At 41.5% G+C, this 18339-nt stretch overlaps 1 protein-coding gene across 2 annotated transcripts in view; it reads right to left on the bottom strand.

The window, feature by feature from the left end:
* Window positions 1-3968: 3968 nt before the first annotated feature.
* Window positions 3969-18339, bottom strand: part of ccdc142 (coiled-coil domain containing 142) — a 36426-nt gene continuing 22055 nt past the window's right edge. The window contains exons 8-13 of one of the 2 annotated variants that reach the window (XM_080841265.1): window positions 16844-17004; window positions 16616-16735; window positions 8715-8829; window positions 8171-8348; window positions 6349-6560; window positions 3969-4950 (exon numbers count right to left, since the gene is read on the bottom strand). In XM_080841265.1, coding sequence (XP_080697391.1) covers window positions 4706-4950; window positions 6349-6560; window positions 8171-8348; window positions 8715-8829; window positions 16616-16735; window positions 16844-17004 — 1031 coding nt within the window. In that variant the 3' untranslated portion in view covers window positions 3969-4705. The remainder of the gene's footprint in view (window positions 4951-6348; window positions 6561-8170; window positions 8349-8714; window positions 8830-16615; window positions 16736-16843; window positions 17005-18339) is intronic. The other variant, XM_080841266.1, reaches the window with a different exon arrangement.

Raw genomic sequence — 18339 nt, 5'->3', positions numbered from 1 at the left:
AGAATAGATAAAAATTTGCGATTAATACATTTGTGTTTAATTGGGATTCATTTTGAGTTAACTATGACAAAAATGCGATTAATCGCGATTAAATATTTTAATCGTTTGACAGCACTAGTGTTTATATATAAATAAGACACTGATAAGATTCATCCATTGTTGAGCTAGTTGTGCTCTTTATGCCTTCTCTGTCTCAACAACTCACAGTGTTCACAACTGAAGAGAAAACGTGAGATTCAGAACGTTTTAAAATCAGCTTGTGAGCAGAGGGGAAGGGGAGTACATCAGCTTGTGTTGAGGGGAAGGGAAGTAAATCAGCTACGACACACCAGACGAGGAACTGATCCCATTCAACAAACAATTTCTGAACAATTTTTTAACATTTAATTGTCTTGCCACAAAAACACTTAACACACAGGCTAACATTCTGCCATTAGACCTCTTCATATGTAGCATGCTGACTGCTTCAACCCACTGTTGACTGCTTAAGTCACTCCCTCTTTGTCTTCTGACAAAAATGACTCATTGATGTGGGAGTGTCTGAACTGCTACCTGTGCTACCTGTACCAAGTGCTATCCTGTGGTTACTGAGGTTTCTCTCTCTTTCTGTTTGAATCTATCAGGTAGACTGATATTTGGCTATAGTCATTCTTATGGAACAAACATTACATTACATTCAAATACATTCATATTTTAATTCAAATATATATATATATATTTTCTTCAAATGACATTCAATGAACGTATTCTTATTTAGATTCAGATTACATTCAATACTATGAAATATAGTGTATGATCTGTTTACATACTGAACAATTTGAAATTATGTTTTGGTAATGCACTCTTAAATGTCTTTGCACCTGTAACAGCTCTTAGCTCCCTGAATAGTCTAGCATTTATGTATTTAATATTTTCATTTTGCTTTGAACTTTTTTTTTAGCAAACTACATTTTGTACATTCTAGCCCTGAACATGTCATGTGCACTGTGCGCAACACTCTGGTCCACAACCAAAAATGCCTGGCACGAGTTTGAGTGTGTTTATATGTTTATGTGTGTTTATATATTCACTGATTTGTAACAAGTGACTGGCACGAGTTTGAGTGTGTTTATATGTGTTTATACAGTATATTTACTCTATTGTAACAGGTTTTGTCAGATTGTTCTATGAAGTGAACAGTAACAATGTAACTGATAAAGGCTTCAGCCAAACAAAGAAAGGAGTGCTTTAGATTGAGCTCACTAGGATGTAATTAGTGATTTACCCAGATGAGAAATAGTGTTGGCATTTTATAGAGATTATAGAGTTTTTCAGAAACTTGAGAATGTATTTTTAGAGATTAGAACATTTTGGATGCAAAATTTGATAATATTTACAAGACTGTTTATCACAAAATATTTTTTAAAGCACTTTAAACATAGTATGCTTCTGCCGTGTTGTACACTTTTGAATCAGAGCACCACATTTACACAAACATAACCAATGAATGAAAATACAGAAATAAACCTAAGAACCACAAAAACAACCACAACACAAACCATCTAGTCGTACAAATACCAAGATCATGTCGGACCTATTTGAGATGTACATTTATTTGTTTTCAATTGTTCTCCTCTGGCGCCATCTTGTGGATATGACTAACTGGTGCATTGCACTATTTATGCTGCTACACTTGTTGAGAAGGTTTTGGAAAAATCTTTCAATTCATAAACCATTTCCCATCACACAATTTAAAAATGTTTTGGCACATTAATGCAAATGAATATGTTCAATTGTCCAGATTATAAATTATTTAAACCATGGTAATCAATACACAGTTCTTCTTTCCTATTCAATAGACTTATGTTTATCTATTTATTATAATGTATGCCTCCAAACCATTAAATACACTAAAGTCCATAATTTTAACCTAATACATTCAGCAAACTGTTCTGTGTGTTCTTGGTGCTCAAACACAGTCCTAGCTCTGCAAAATGGTCACCAAAGTGGTTTGAACCGAGCCAGACACTGTTGAAGCCACACTGCTCTAGAGCACAGATGATGTCATAATGAATGTGATGCCTCCTACACTCTAGAGCACAGATGATGTCATAATGTATGTGATGCCTCCTACACTCTAGAGCACAGATTATGTCATAATGTGTGTGATGCCTCCTACACTCTGTAGTACAGATTATGTCATAATGTATGTGATGCCTCCTGCACACTAGACCAGGGGTTCCCAACCTTTTCTACTCCGAGGCCCACCTTTTCGTAATTGTGACAGGTTGGGGCCCAACAGACACCCCGCTTAATTTAGCTAATCTATATTCCATTCTTATTAACAAGCGATTGTTATGTGTCACAAAGAGCAACATCAGCACCTGCTACAGGTGGGAGCCTAGAAATTAATACAAGAAAATCTTCCTCTAGATATTGCAATAAAATGTGTTTTGTGCACCAGAAAACAATATAAAGCTGCACTGAGCATTTTCAGTCGAAAGGGATTTATTATCCAAAAGAGTTTTGAAACAAAGGAACTAAATCGCAGTAGGGCAAGGCTTATTTGTGCACAGCAAACAAGCAAGGAAATAAAACCAGAACAGACCCAAAAGCATGCACTCAAAACAAGTGATGAAACATGCAAACAATGTTTTAAATCTGTTGCTGCAATCTACTACAACATAAATAGAACTGAGTATTCCTTGCCAGCAGTGTAATTCGAGTTGGTACCTCTCCACAGAAAAGCATGTCCTCTTGTACAATACCACTCCAATGATAACGCACAAAAAACAGCCCTAATGCAGCTTCACTGACGTCCGTCGACTCGTCTAACTTGTTTTAAGAGGAACGGTCTACCTTTCATCCTTTCCAGGACCTGGTTCTGTATGTGAGTGCTGCATGTCACGTCTCCAAATGTCGATTCAGATTTGAAGGTTTGAGCGCCTCATTAGTCAGCTTTAAAACGCACTCAACACACTGCGCCCTGGGCTCAACGTCGTCACCTCCATTCACAAAATCAAATCTAATAAAATCAGGGTTGTATTTACGCTGAATTGTAGTAGTTTTCGGTAGTATGACATTACCAGTGCCATTCTTTCGCTGAAGAAAATTCTCAATTTTTACACTAATATCGCCACAGGCTAAACCTTAACCGAGCACCTCAACTTGACACTGTAAAGATGACCATGGCACTGATTTTTATACTTTTCATTATTAAATAAGTTTTGTTTCAGGTGATCACCTAATCAGTACCTTATTAAGTAGAATTAAATGTGCCTGTATTGGAATTCAACAGACACTGGAATGGAATGGCTGCCATACAGTGGGGAAAATACATTTTTGCAAGTTTGGCCAATTGCAAAGAAATGTGTGATCTATAATTGTAATGGTAGGTCTATTTTAACAGTGAGAGACAGAATGTCAACAAAAACATCCAGAAAACTGCATTTTTATAACAATTATAGTTATAGATCACACATTTCTTTGCAAACGTGCCAGGGGTTCAAATACTTATTTTCCCCACTGTTGAGATTCAAGATCAATTTAAAGTGGTCTCTTCATTTTTTCCAGAGCTGTATGTGCCAAGCTATCGAACCCTTAAAGGTGAGATGAATGGAGTATGTTACATGGTAGATGAGTGGAGTATGTTACATTGTAGGGATGAATGGAGTATGATACATGGTAGAGGTGAATGGAGTATGATACATTGTAGGGATGAGTGGAGTATGATACATGGTAGAGGTTCTGCAAACTAATACCAATCACTTTACTGACAAGGAGAACAGACAACCAATAGCATGCCACTTATACTGTTCACTTGCATTAGTGCCTCGATTTAAAAATATTAAAGCAATACACAGAAATAAAGAGACCCAGAGATCCCATTTAGTTACATTCATTTGTTTGTTTATTCAATCCTGAAAAAGAAAAATGAACACAAACATAATAAAAAGAATCAAAATGAAGAAGTCCTACAATGGTTTCAAACTCATAACTTATCAAAAAAGTGACATGGGTTGTCAAATGAGAAAAATAAGTTTATTTTTTTTTAAAGGGCTATATAAAACGATTGAAGTGTATAAAGAATCAACTAATAATTGTTTGATGTAAAATGGAAGATTTTTTGCAAAATAAATAAATACATTTGTTATTTCCTACAAAGACAGAAGCCTCTTCAGTATGACTACCAACAAACTTTGACTTGTCACAAAATGGACGCCCTGTTTTTCATTCTGCACTGTGAGGCACTTGGGAACTGACCTGGAAAAAGGGTTAGGGTTAACCCAGTAATAAGGGTTAGGGTTAAGGTTAAGGTTAACCCTGGAATAAGGCACGGTACCGGCCCTATTAAACACATTCTGTTGGGCTGTATGTTTGGTCACTCGCCACTTTCATTTACCCTCTACAGCTGTGTTTATAAGGACTGCCACCGTGCCTTAACCCTAACCCTTATTCCAGATCCTGGTGAAGCAGTGCTAACCCATAATGACAGTGGTCCATTTCATGACTCGGTCCTGGTAACCCTGGTAACCCTATCCCATAATGACAGTGGTCCATTTCATGACTCTGTCCTGGTAACCCTGGTAACCCAGAATGACAGTGGTCCATTTCATGACTCGGTCCTGGTAACCCTGGTAACCCTAACCCAGAATGACAGTGGTCCATTTCATGACTCGGTCCTGGTAACCCTGGTAACCCTAACCCAGAATGACAGTGGTCCATGTCATGACTCGGTCCGGGTGAAGCAGTGAAGGCCAGGGAGCTTCCAGCGAGAGCTGTTGTGGATGCGCAGATCCAGCCACTCTTGTTGAGCCAGAGGAAGATAGGAGTCAGGCAGTGCCGAGACCAGCTCTGAGGCGAGGGAGTCCTGGGCCTGGACCAGTGAGCCCTGGCAGGCTGCCTGCACATCCATGCTGTCCAGATTGTTGAGACTGCCAGCAGCCTGGTCCACTTGGGTAATGCTGGGGCCTGCAGGTGGAGAAAAGGACAATGTCAAGAAGAAGAAATCCTGCCTCTTTTGCCAGCAAATCATATCTAATCTAAAAGATTGATCACTCAGGTTTTATTTTTAGCAAAAATAGTATTTCCCAAATATATAAATATCCTTTCGGTATATGTTTAGCAGCATCTTTTTGCCATCTTTTTTACCATGTCCTGTACAGGACCTACGGCTTTTACCTTTATGTGATTGTGTCTGAAATCTTGTTTTTTGTTTATTATAGTGTTTGTTAGCCTGGAGAATTAAAACCTTTATTCTCCTCCAACCCAGCGACTATGATCTCATTATCTTCTGCAGAAAAGTTTGCCTTTTCTGTTGCCATCCTTGCGAGGTAACCTGTTGTACTTATGCCTACTTCTAGTGTCTGGCAGAGAAGTGAATTTAAGCATGACAGCTCAATTACATTGATTGATTCTTTCATCTTGATTTTACTCGCCAGCAAGCCTACAACTTTGGCAGATCTTTGCAAGTGTAATGGCCTTTTATTTTCATTGCTCCCATTTATATCCTCATTTCTTCCCAGTTTGATCTTTGAAACACATTTTCCTTGTTTTATATTAAGTGATGACTTATGATTTTGACAATTAAACTGACAATATAATATTAAACACCTAATAATCTAGGTTCAATGTAATAAAAAAAAACACTGTTACTGTGAAATGCATCGCTGTAGCATAAGATTAGCACTATATCTCTACACATACATGGTGTTTAGGAGCATTTGGGCCTTCACTTAAGCCATCCTTCCTAAATACATCCTTCCTAAACCATCGAACAGCTTCAGCTTGTACAGAAGTCGGATGCTAGAGTTCTTTTGAAAACGAAAATAATTGTCCACAGTACTCCATATGAAAGCAGAGCCTAATCATAACATGATGTGGTCTCATAGGTGGTGTTGGAGACTCAGAGCCTAAGCAGTACATGATGAGGTCTGTCTCATAGGTGGTGTTAGAGACTAAGAACATGAGGTCTGTCTTATAGGGGATGTAGGAGACTCAGAGCCTAAGCAGTACATAATGAGGTTGTATAGGTGGTGTTAGAGACTCAGAGCCTAAGCAGTACATGATGAGGTTGTATAGGTGGTGTTAGAGACTCAGAGCTTAATCATAACAGTATGAGGTCTGTCTTATAGTAGGTGTTAGAGACTCAGAGCTTAATCATAACAGTATGAGGTCTGTCTTATAGGTGGTGTTAGAGACTCAGAGCCTAAGCAGTACATGATGAGGTCTCATACAGTAGGGTGTGTGAGACTCACAGCAGTGTCGAAAGGGCTCCGATGCTCGTGACGGCATGTAGGGCTTGGGTTAAGGTTAGTGTTAGGGTGTATGAGGTGTGTGTAGGTGGCGTGTGTAGGGTGTGAGACCCACAGCAGTGTCGAAAGGGCTCCCAGGCTCGTGACGGCATGTAGGGCTTGGCCATGGGCTGCTGCAGCAGGCACATGATGGCGGCGTCTACCTGCTGGAACACCTGCAGGGACAGCAGCCTCTGGTGCAGCTCCTCCGACAGGCTGTACTCCTCGGAGCCCAGCAGGTCTCGGATCAGCTCAAAGTCCTGCTTCAGCTGCAGCGCTCCCTGGATACTGAAAGGGAGAGGAGCAGAGAGGTCTAAGGCATCTTCATCAACAGAGAGAGGAGAAGAGAGGCATCAGGGCAGTTGCATCAACAGAGAGAGGAGCAGAGAGGTATAAGGGCAGTTGCATCAACAGAGAGAGGAGCCGAGAGGTATAAGGGCAGTTTCATCAACAGAGAGAGGAGAAGAGAGGCATCAGGGCAGTTGCATCAACAGAGAGAGGAGCAGAGAGGTATAAGGGCAGTTGCATCAACAGAGAGAGGAGCAGAGAGGCATCAGGGCAGTTGCATCAACAGAGAGAGGAGCAGAGAGGCATCTGGGCAGTTGCATCAACAGAGAGAGGAGCAGAGAGGTATAAGGGCAGTTGCATCAACAGAGAGAGGAGAAGAGAGGCATCAGGGCAGTTGCATCAACAGAGAGAGGAGCAGAGAGGTCTAAGGGCAGTTTCATCAACAGAGAGAGGAGCAGAGAGGCATAAGGCATCTCCATCAACAGAGAGAGGAGCAGAGAGGCATAAGGGCGGTTGCATCAACAGAGAGAGGAGCAGAGAGGTCTTAGGGCAGTTTCAACAGAGAGAGGAGCAGAGAGGCATAAGGCATCTTCATCAACAGAGAGAGGAGCAGAGAGGTATAAGGGCGGTTGCATCAACAGAGAGAGGAGCAGAGAGGTCTTAGGGCGGTTTCAACAGAGAGAGGAGCAGAGAGGTATAAGGCATCTTCATCAACAGAGAGAGGAGCAGAGAGGTATAAGGGCAGTTTCATCAACAGAGAGAGAAGCAGAGAGGTATAAGGGCGGTTTCATCAACAGGGCACATTTCAGAGGTTTTTAATGGGATTCAGGTCTCGAAATTGGGCTGGCCATGACAGGGTCCTGATCTGGTGGTACTCCATCCACACCTTTACTGGCCTGGCTGTGTGGCATGGAGCATTGCCCTGCTGCATTGTCAGAGCAAAAGGAAGCAAGTTTTTCTTGCGGGACAACGTTGTACTTTGCCTGGCTGAGGTTTGAAAAAGACCATAAGGATTGAACCAAAGCGGACTGGAGGTCCTTCTAAGTTCGTCTTCTCTGATGAGTCCAATTTTCAGCTTTGCCCAACACATGGTCGTCTGATGGTTAGACGGAGACCTGGAGAGGCCTACAGGCCACAGAGTCTTGCACCTACTGTGAAATTGGACTCATCAGAGAAGACGAACTTAGAAGAACCTCCAGTCCGCTTTGGTTCAATCCTTATGGTCTTTTACAAACCTCAGCCAGGCAAAGTACAACGTTGTCCCGGAAGAAAAACTTGCTTTGGTATTATTAAAGGGGAGGGATAATCGACTGAAGAAATGTTTCCGAACTTTTTTTGAGGAGTTTATATCGTGCATGTGTATGCCTGTGTGAGTGTGAGTGTGAGTGTGCATGTGTGTGACTATGAAAAAGGTCTTCTAATGACACAGAAAATCCCAAATGCATCCTTATCTGAATCCAAAACGCATTCCTATCTAAATCCCAAACGCATTCCCACCTGAATCCCAAAAGCATCCCACCTGAATCCCAAAAGCATCCCACCTGAATCCCAAACGCATTCCCACCTGAATCCCAAACGTATTCCCACCTGAATCCCAAACGCATTCCCACCTGAACTTGATTTTCTGCTTGAGGATGTGCTCCATCCAGGCCTCCATGAACCCAGTCATGGCCTCCGTCAGCGCTGGAACTCGAGCCTCCTCAGGCAGCAGCTGCACCCCCTCCAGCACCTGACCAATTACACTCCGCGCTGCAGAGGTGGCGTACTCGCTGGGGCTGCTGGGTAGTTCTGAAAGATGTGGCACATGTTCTCAATTAGTATTGATAGAACCGAACAACATGTTCTAAATTAGTACTGATAGAACCAAACATCATGTTCTAAAAATAGTATTGATAGAACCGAACATCAAGTTCTAAAATAGTATTGATAGAACCGAACATCATGTTCTAAATTAGTATCGATAGAACCGAACATCATGTTCTAAAATAGTATTGATAGAACCGAACATCATGTTCTAAATTAGTATTGATAGAACCGAACATCATGTTCTAAAATAGTTCTGATAGAACCGAACAACATGTTCTAAATTAGTACGTTACAACTTGACGTTTACTTTATGACTGACAGAAATGCAGAACTTTAGATCAGGTTGACCTGTTTTGTAATTGATCCTCCAGTGTTTTGCTGATGGCATTGTTTGTTCGAAGATCTCACCAGACATCCTCTTGCAATCCATGGAGAAAACCCTCAGAATGCGATCAGAGAAGGCCTGAGTATATCCAACACAGACAAACCGTGCAAAAAATGCATCATTATTCAGTTCTGAAGCGAAAATGTATACGTGTATCTAATGTATAAATATACACGGGTATGTATAAATGTATACGTGTAGCTAATGTATAAATGTATACGTGTATGTATAAATGTATACGTGTAGCTAATGTATAAATGTATACGTGTATGTATAAATGTATATGTGTAGCTAATCTATAAATGTAAACATGTATAAATCAGGGTTCTTGCACCATTTAAAAAGTAAAATGTAATGCTTTTTAAGACCTTTTTAAGACCTCAACAAATATAATTTAAGACCCAAAAATGTCCCAATTTCTTTGGAATGCTCAATTTATTGCCTCCTACAATGGAAATCAAAACAAAGTTTTCAATTTGTTATTCAATACAATTCAATTCTATTTGTATAGTGCCATAACAATACAATTGCCTCTAGGCGCTTAACAGAGCCCAGAGCCTAGACCCCCTTAGTGCATGCACACTGGCAACAGGGGCAAGAAAAAACTCCCTGTTAGGCAGGAAGAAACCTTAAGCAGAACCACGGCACATATGGGGTGACCCATCTGCTTGAGGTCGGCCGGGTGGAGATAGGAAGGTGGGAAGGGGGGAAGGGGGAGGGTTGTGTGGCAGAAGGGGAAAGGAAGCAACAGGGGTTGTACACAATGCTAGCATAGGGTATGGGGTAGAGTAAGTGTACGGCAATGCAGTGGCGGTGGGTGCAATTGGCCGAGGGTTTCTCCAGGTAGACCAGGTGTAGAGAGTACAGCAGCGTCCCATGGGGAGAAAGTCTTGATTAGTAGGGAAAGAAAAGGGAAAGAAAAGGGAGAAAGTGAGTGGGTAGCGTTCAGCTGTCCATGTGCGTAGATGAGGAATGGTGGGGGTGAGGAGCAATATTTCCATTACCATCAGTGATTGGAACATGCTATAAGGGCGAGAGAACATTTATGTTAGTAAACATCAATTTCAGAAACAGGTAGGGAGAAACATTTGGGAAGTAGATTTAACAGTAGGCAATATGGCTATTTTATCAGTGTTATTGTAGGCATAAGCAATATGATATGAAAGGAGAGAGAGAGAGAGAGAGAAAGAGAAAGGGAAAAGATAAGTTAATTAATGCTGGCAATTTGTCATTTAGTTTAGTAATGTACTTATGGAGATATCAGTCGTGAGCTTCAGGGTCGCAGGGTATACAGCAGTGCCCAATTGGCTGGTGAAAGTCGCAACACGCGCCGTATGCTGTACCCGGGATCCGTAAAGGCCCTCCTACAGGGTACAACATACGCTGTCTGTAGCCCAGTTTTGTTGATTAGGGGGGTATTGCATGTGTTTAGATATGTTTTAGTTTTGCTGGCATTGAGCATTTTGTTTAGTTTGGTATATGTGGAGATTTTAGTCGTAAGCTTTGTTAGGGTTGCAGGGCAGCAGTGCCCATTTGGCTGGTGACAGTCGCAACACGCGCCGTATGCTGTACCCGGGAACTGTAAAGGCCTTCCTACACGGTACAACATGCGCTGTCTGTAGCACATATTTTATGTCTGGGTGGCTGGCACAGCAGGTAATGGGTTTGTTGACGTGATTACTTTTGACTATAGGATGCACTAAAGAGGAATGTTTTAAGTCTTGATTTGAATATAGGCACAGTGTCTGCTTCTCTGATGGAGGCAGGGAGATTGTTCCAGAGGAGAGGGGCTCGGTAGCTAAAGGCTCTGCCTCCTATTGTGTTTTTTGATATTCTTGGAATTACCAGGAGGCCTGCACCCTGGGAACGGAGCAGCCTTGGAGGGCAATAGGGGACAACTAATTCCTTAAGGTAGTTTGGAGCCAGGTCGTTTAGGGCTATCAATTATGTGAAATGTGTACACTCTGCAAAAATACTTTTTCATGAGACCTTTTTATCAAGTACCTTTTCACCATATGTGATTAACCCCTTTGTGAGCTTCATGCAACTTATCTGTATTTAGCCAAGAGAACTTAACTGGATTCTCACTAACGCTGCAAGATAGCTCCTTCTTGATGAATGAAGCGATGCCATATTTGGCGACGTATGCCGTTTTACACCCCAAGATAACTCGATCGGATTTGGTTGTATATCGTAGAACGCCCTTGTAACTTTTGAAATCAGAGAACTGGAGATGACGTCTTTTCGCATGCTTGAGATCCCGTCCATAGACATATATACTAGAGCTGTGAAAATAACGCGTAAACGCGTTATGATTCATTTACAGGATTAATCCGTTAATTTTTTTTAACTCATTTAACGCATGTGCCGAATAAGCTTCCAATAAACCCACAATCGACCGTTCGTGAAACTCCTCCCTAGAACGGCCCTCGTCCAATCCTACCTGAGCAACCTCCACTGATTTGAAAGAAGAGGGTCAGACAACCCTGAGGTCTGATGAGCATGGTGAAACGGTGTTCATACGGGACTTGTAGATCTGACACAAGCCCCCCGTTCCAAAGGTCTTAAAATGCCTCCTTCCTTCCTTCCTTCCTTCCTATCAAGAGAGCAAGGAGTGTCCCATTTGGCTTAAACCTTCAGTTCCGCTTTAGTCAGAGACTTTGAAATACGTCACATAACGGTCGTTTTTCAAGAGAGGGTCTGAGCTTCCTTGATGCCCTAATGGCGGCATTTATTACCCATAACTCTGTGCGCCATTCCCAACCGGAGCTTTTCGTTTTATTTCGAAAACAATGGCGGACATAATGGTTACGGTGGCAATGATAGCAGAGTCAGTACACCACAAGGCTACCGACCGTAAATGTAAATATCAGCAGTAATTAAACAACTGTACTGATATTAAATGTACTAATAACATGCCATTCTCAAATTAAAGCCAGTGACATGAGTATTTTGGTGGTTTTTCACGATGTATACCGACAGTTAGCATACCTAGCTAGCCTAGCTTGGTAGCATTACCATTGATTCTGAATGGCAGTTATGCTAAGCAGATGGCTATCCCCCCACCTGGGACTGTAGTTAGACCGATGAAGAGGCACTAAATTGGGACACTTTTCGTTTGGCGAGCGGGGGCAGATGGCAGGCTCAAGGTGCTCGTTACAATGGGCTATTCCACCACCCGGGAATAGCCAGTTGGTGCACTTTTAATCGGACACTTTTCGCTTGACTAGCGGGGGCAATTATGCCGTAATTGATTAACAAAGAATTGTCTGAATTCGTTAGGGAGGTACAGCGGGTAAAATAAGTATTGAACACGTCACCATTTTTCTCAGTAAATATATTTCCAAAGGTGCTTTTCACATGAAAATTTCACCAGATGTTGGTAACAACCCAAGTAATCCATATATGCAAAGAAATCAAACCAAATAAGTTCAGAACGTAAGTTATGTGTAATAATGTGAAATGACACAGGGAAAAAGTATTGAACACATGAAGCAAGGGAGGTGCAAAAAGGCATGGAAAGCCAAGACAGCTGAAATCTATCAGTAATTAGTAAGCAATCCAGCCCTTTGTCAGTGCAAATTAATATCAGCTGGTTCAGTCCCAACTAATGGCCTACAAAAAGGTGTATCATTACCAAGGTGTCACACAAGTAACATCTCATCATGGGTGAAAGCAAAGAGCTCTCTCAAGACCTTCGCAAGCTAATTGTTGCAAAACATTCTGATGGCATTGGATACAGACGCATTTCTAAGCTTCTGAATGTTCCAGTGAGCACTGTTGGGGCCATAATACGGAAGTGGAAAGATCATCATGTCACCATAAATTTGATGCGACCAGGTGCTCCTCGCAAGATTTCTGACAGAGGAGTGAAACAAATTATCAGAAGAGTTGTCCAAGAGCCAAGGACCACTTGTGGCGAGCTTCAGAAAGATTTGGAGTTAGCAGGTACAATTGTTTCAAAGAAAACAGTGGGTAATGCACTCAACCGCCATGGCCTGTATGCACGCTCACCACGCAAGACTCCATTGCTGAAAAAAAGGCATGTTGAAGCTCGTCTAAAGTTGGCTGCACAACATTTGGAAAAGCCAGTGAAATACTGGGAAAATATCGTCTGGTGAGATGAGAGCAAAATTGAACTTTTTGGGTGCCATAATACACACCATGTTTGGAGGAGAAATGGCACTGCACATCACCCTAAGAACACCATACCAACAGTGAAGTTTGGAGGGGGGAACATCATGGTGTGGGGCTGCTTTTCAGCATACGGCACTGGCAAACTCCACATAATTGAAGGAAGAATGGATGGAAAAATGTACCGAGACATTCTTGACACAAATCTGCTGCCATCTACCAGGATGATGAAGATGAAACGAGGGTGGACATTTTAGCAAGACAATGACCCCAAGCACACAGCCAAGGAAACTCTCAATTGGTTTCAGAAAAAGAAGTTCAAGCTGCTAGAACGGCCCACTGCCTTTCAACACAATCACACGCATACGCACACAACCATACAAATGCACACACTTGATGAGGCCTTTCAAGGCCGACATAGCCTTTCAACATGTGATAACCAAGAAAATTGGCAGGAGATCTTTCTTCCCCAAAAGCAAAAGTCCCCTCACAACAGGTGAGCGAGAATATTCTGAGTGGCTAGAAATGTGGATAAAATATGTGAAAGTATGAGGGAATATTCTGATTGGGTCATTTTTAGATAAGGTGATGTCCATGACTTGCATAAACTGACGAATTATGAGTATAAAAAGACAATGCATTGGGTCTTACGGTGCGAATCCACACAAGCGATCTGGGCGACGCGATCTGGGCGACCCCATGCATTTCAACTGGAGCCAGCTCCATTGTGACGTAGACCAGCGATCTGAGCAACATGCTCAAACTTATGCAAATGAGGAGCGATATTTCACCGGCAGCGGCCAGACATTTCAGAGAAAGTACACGCCCACTCAAAGCGATGGAAGCGATGGAATTTGATCGCGTCGCTGGTATGGATTCCCACGTTAGATTCAGAGTTTGCCCAGGGACCCCCACTCTCATATTTGGATGATCTGTCTGCAGGATTGAATAAAACTTCAGTTTATCGGACTCCGGACTTCTGACTCTGATGGAATATTATCTCTAAGTTTTTGGAAACAGTTGTAAATTTGCTACAACAATAGTTATGTGGTAGCCTGGCTCTACCAATGTGTTGACATTAGAAAAACGTTGACTGCGACTGTTTTGGACAGAATATTGTAATTCACTGAACAAATATTTTCATATTACTTTTCCACCACTTGTTAAGTCATGTAATCCATTCATATCGAGGTGAATCAATACTAATACAACTTTAACTGTGATGGGTTTTTGTTTCATTTCACAACTTATTTACTGTATAATCAACGGTAGCAGATGCCCGCTTGTAAACATTCCACATTTGATTTGAACTGACGCGGCCAAGATCTAGATGTCACTGCCATGTACCGTGAGACAAAGCAGTTGCCCTCCATGGATAGAGATGCCGGACTTAAGCCAATGTCGGGTTTATGCTACATGTAAACGTACTGATTGTTGTTTTCAGCCGGCGCAAACCACCTCCTAAATGCATCATCTTCCATCCACTTGTCGTTAAATTTGCACTTCCTCATCTTCTTTGCCTTTTGAACCTCACATCGACAACCGCATAATGGCGACATGCAGCCTGACGTCAGCGTCTATAGCCGACGTACCGTAAACAGCTATTAAATTGGGGAAACTCATTTCACACAATACTAAATCAATCAACTATTAGATGTTTTACGATGCGCCACTGTGCTTTCTCATAGTCATTAAGCGCACCGGCAAAAAAAATAATACCTACAGCAACTTTACGTGAAATTTAAGTCAACTTAAGACCTTAATTACCCAAATTTTTATTTAAGACATTTTAATTAAGCAATAAGGTTCGAGAGGCAGTACTGTATCGTCAATTATGTACTTGTTCGAGGGTGTTGTTAGGCCCGACGCGCAGTGGAGGTCCGGCAAACCCTCAAACAAGTACATTATTGACGATATAGTACTGACTCGAGTACCTTATTGCTTTTTTAACATGTTTGCCAGCGACATTATACATATTAGGTACAATTAAATCATAAATAGTAAGCTGCCTTTCAGCACAAAAAAGGTGTAACCACCAAACGTTGTGTATCGCATTTCAGTAGCCTACAGAAAATAGTCCCCCTTTGTGTGGCTGTTGCTACAGCATTGGGAACTTCACGTCTGTTAGCCTAGAACCAAAAGTTTGTCGATGATTAGCTAGGAGATCGACATTGATCTCGCACCATTTTATTCATTCACATTGCTCATTTTATAAATTTGCAATTAAAATTACAAAAACGACAATGGGACACTGTCAACTTTGTTAATATTTGTTTATATTGGTTTGGATATCGCCACTAACTCTGCCTGAGGGAGGCGTGTGAGAGCAACGTTATACTTATGAGCAGCGAGGCTAGCTAGCTACTATATATTTCAATTAATTTTTGGTCTAAGCATAAGCAGCAACCTACAATTAATATTCGAGAGCTTAAGTTAAGACATACTGTACAATACTATGCAACATTCGTGTAGCACATAAACAACTAACCGAGTCAATGTAGACGTATCAAAAGTCGTGTAGATAGCTTAATTCACATAAAATATTTCCCACTAACAGGCTCCCATCACGCCGCCATCTTGGTTTGATTTTTTTTTTGAGTGCGCACTGATATGGAACGCTCAGGTAAATGTTTACAGGTCGTACAGTTACTTTATCGCTGATTAAAGCACACTCCGTGACTCACTCTCAGAATGCTTGATTTCATCTACCCGTGTTATAAGACTTTTTAAGGACCCGCGGGAACCCTGTAAATGTAAACGTGTATCTAATTTATACATTTATAAGTGTATGTATAAATGCAAACGTGGATCCAATGTATAAATGTATACGTGTATGTATAAATGTATACATGTATGTACTAATGCATACGTGTATCTTATTTATAAATATATAAGTGTATGTGAATTGAATTAGTGCTGTCAGTTTAACGCGTTATTAACGGTGTTAACGCAAACCCATTTTAACGCTGTACATTGTTTTATCGCGCGATTAACACATGTTAAAATAAACTTGCAAACTGTGTAGTAGGCTAACGTTACGTTTGAGTGAATGGTGAGCGCGATACGGCAAAATGGATGATAAAAAGCTTCTGAATAGGAAGTTTACCTTTAAAAGTTGTGTTGTGCAAAAGAAGCGAGCTTCACTGATGTCTGAAAATGTCAACAGGCAGCTGGCTGAAAGCACAGAAGAAGTAGGCTTACCTTTTATTGGTAACCTTACTGTTACGGTTCATTGTTTTTTAAATAAGAGACCTGACTTCTATGTTCGCAGCAAACTTGAAAAAAAGAAAATATTAAGCCATGGATTAACTGCACTATAGGCTGAGTCCTTGTTATCTGAAATATGCACTTTATAATTTTATTTTGTACCGCCCTGTTTGGCAATGTTGTTTTTCAATAAAAGAAAACATTGCATAAAGCAAGCCAATCCACTTTTCCATGTTGATAAGAGCATTCAAATAAAATACAAATGATGGAAAAATAAAATACAAATGATGGAAAAAAATTATTGAAGGGACATTTAGAATAGATACAAAATTGCAATAAATCGCGATTCATTTTGAGTTAACTATGACAAAAATGCGGTTAATCGCGATTAAATATTTTAATAGTTTGACAACACTAGTATATATGTATACGTGTATCTAATGTATACATGTATATGTGTATCTAATGTATAAAGGTATTAAATCTGGATCACTAAGTAGATTGCCTATTTCCTGAGGGTCACCTGTAAGTCAGCTACTCCTCGAGTGAACTGTCCCTTCAGTGTTGAAATGACAGGATGACCTCCTCTGCTGTTTAAACCCTCTACTTCCTGTGAGAGTCTTTTCAACGAGGCCTGGAGGACCTGCCAGTAAAGAGAAGCTTAGTTACACACGTTATTGCCTGATAAGGAACAGATAAATAGCTTGATGCGCATCTTTTTTTGTCAGAGTATTAAAACAATCGCCCCTACCACCAGGTCTCCTTGGGTGACGAGGAGGAACTTGTTGAGGTACCAGGAGGAGAGGAACTGGTACGCCTTGCTCATGACCCAGAAGGTGGTGGACTGCACTGTGGCGACCGACCTGCAGAGGGCGCCGAGGAGCTGCAGCTGAGCTACTCTGGCATCATTACCTTGTTCAGGGGAAACAAAACAGCAACAGTTTTTAAAGGCACCCAGTGCAACTTTCGAGGCTTAAAAATAAACATTAAATTTCTAGTCTTTTTTACACGTAGTAAGTTTCAATAACTCCATACCATTACATACCGACATTCAAGCAGCAAAGATGACACGTCGTTGTGTGGTGAGAACTGATAGAAAATCGATAACAACAACAATCGCCGCCATTTTCTTTATTTTTTGTAACCTACAATAAATAAAGCAGGCTTCCAGTCAATGGAAAAATGGCTTCTCCCCACCGGCGATTGTTGTTGTTTACGATTTTCTATCAGTTCTCACCACACAACGACGTCTCATCTTTGCTCCTTGAATGTCGATATGTAATGGTATGGAGTTATTGAAACTTACTACGTGTAAAAAAGACTAGAAATTGAATGCTTATTTTTCATTGAATGTTTACATAAAGTTGCACTTGGTGCCTTTAAAAGCATGACATCATGGGGAAGTACAATCACTGTACTTCACCGAAGGAGCAGCCCGCAATCGTAATTCAATGCACTTTAGGCCAAATTCAGCTATTTTACATTTAGATATCTCAAAAGCGCTAAGAGAAGCAGCTTTACAATGGTGTTTGCTTGAGCAATCTCCCGAATCAAGCTTATGACGCCAAACTACCAGGATATTTTTTGATACCAGTATCTCAGACTGTGGCTGGAGGTGATGAAGATCTGGACCTCAAATTTGTTCAGATTCAAAAAGTTTAAAGTGAAGCTGAATTAAAAATCCAGTGGTGGAGAATTTCTGTGCCTGCATTTTAGCGAGAAGTTATCTAGTATCTGATGTGTGTGAGAGGTAAGAGAAGGTGCTGTGTGTGAGCGGTAAGAGAGGGTGCTGTGTGTGTAAGAGAGGGTGCTGTGTGTGAGCGGTAAGAGAGGGTGCTGTGTGTGTAAGAGAGGGTGCTGTGTGTGTAAGAGAGGGTGCTGTGTGTGTAAGAGAGGGTGCTGTGTGTGAGCGGTAAGAGAGGGTGCTGTGTGTGTAAGAGAGGGTGCTGTGTGTGAGAGGTAAGAGAAGGTGCTGTGTGTGAGCGGTAAGAGAGGGTGCTGTGTGTGAGCGGTAAGAGAGGGTGCTGTGTGTGAGCGGTAAGAGAGGGTGCTGTGTGTGAGCGGTAAGAGAGGGTGCTGTGTGTGTAAGAGAGGGTGCTGTGTGTGTAAGAGAGGGTGCTGTGTGTGAGAGGTAAGAGATGGTGCTGTGTGTGAGCGGTAAGAGAGGGTGCTGTGTGTGAGCGGTAAGAGAGGGTGCTGTGTGTGTAAGAGAGGGTGCTGTGTGTGTAAGAGAGGGTGCTGTGTGTG

The sequence above is a fragment of the Sprattus sprattus genome (assembly GCF_963457725.1).
Source record: "Sprattus sprattus genome assembly, chromosome: 6".
In the NCBI taxonomy this organism is placed as follows: Eukaryota; Metazoa; Chordata; class Actinopteri; order Clupeiformes; family Clupeidae; genus Sprattus; species Sprattus sprattus.
The sequence above is the reverse complement of the archived record's forward strand: the minus strand, read 5'-3'. Positions and strand labels throughout refer to the sequence as shown.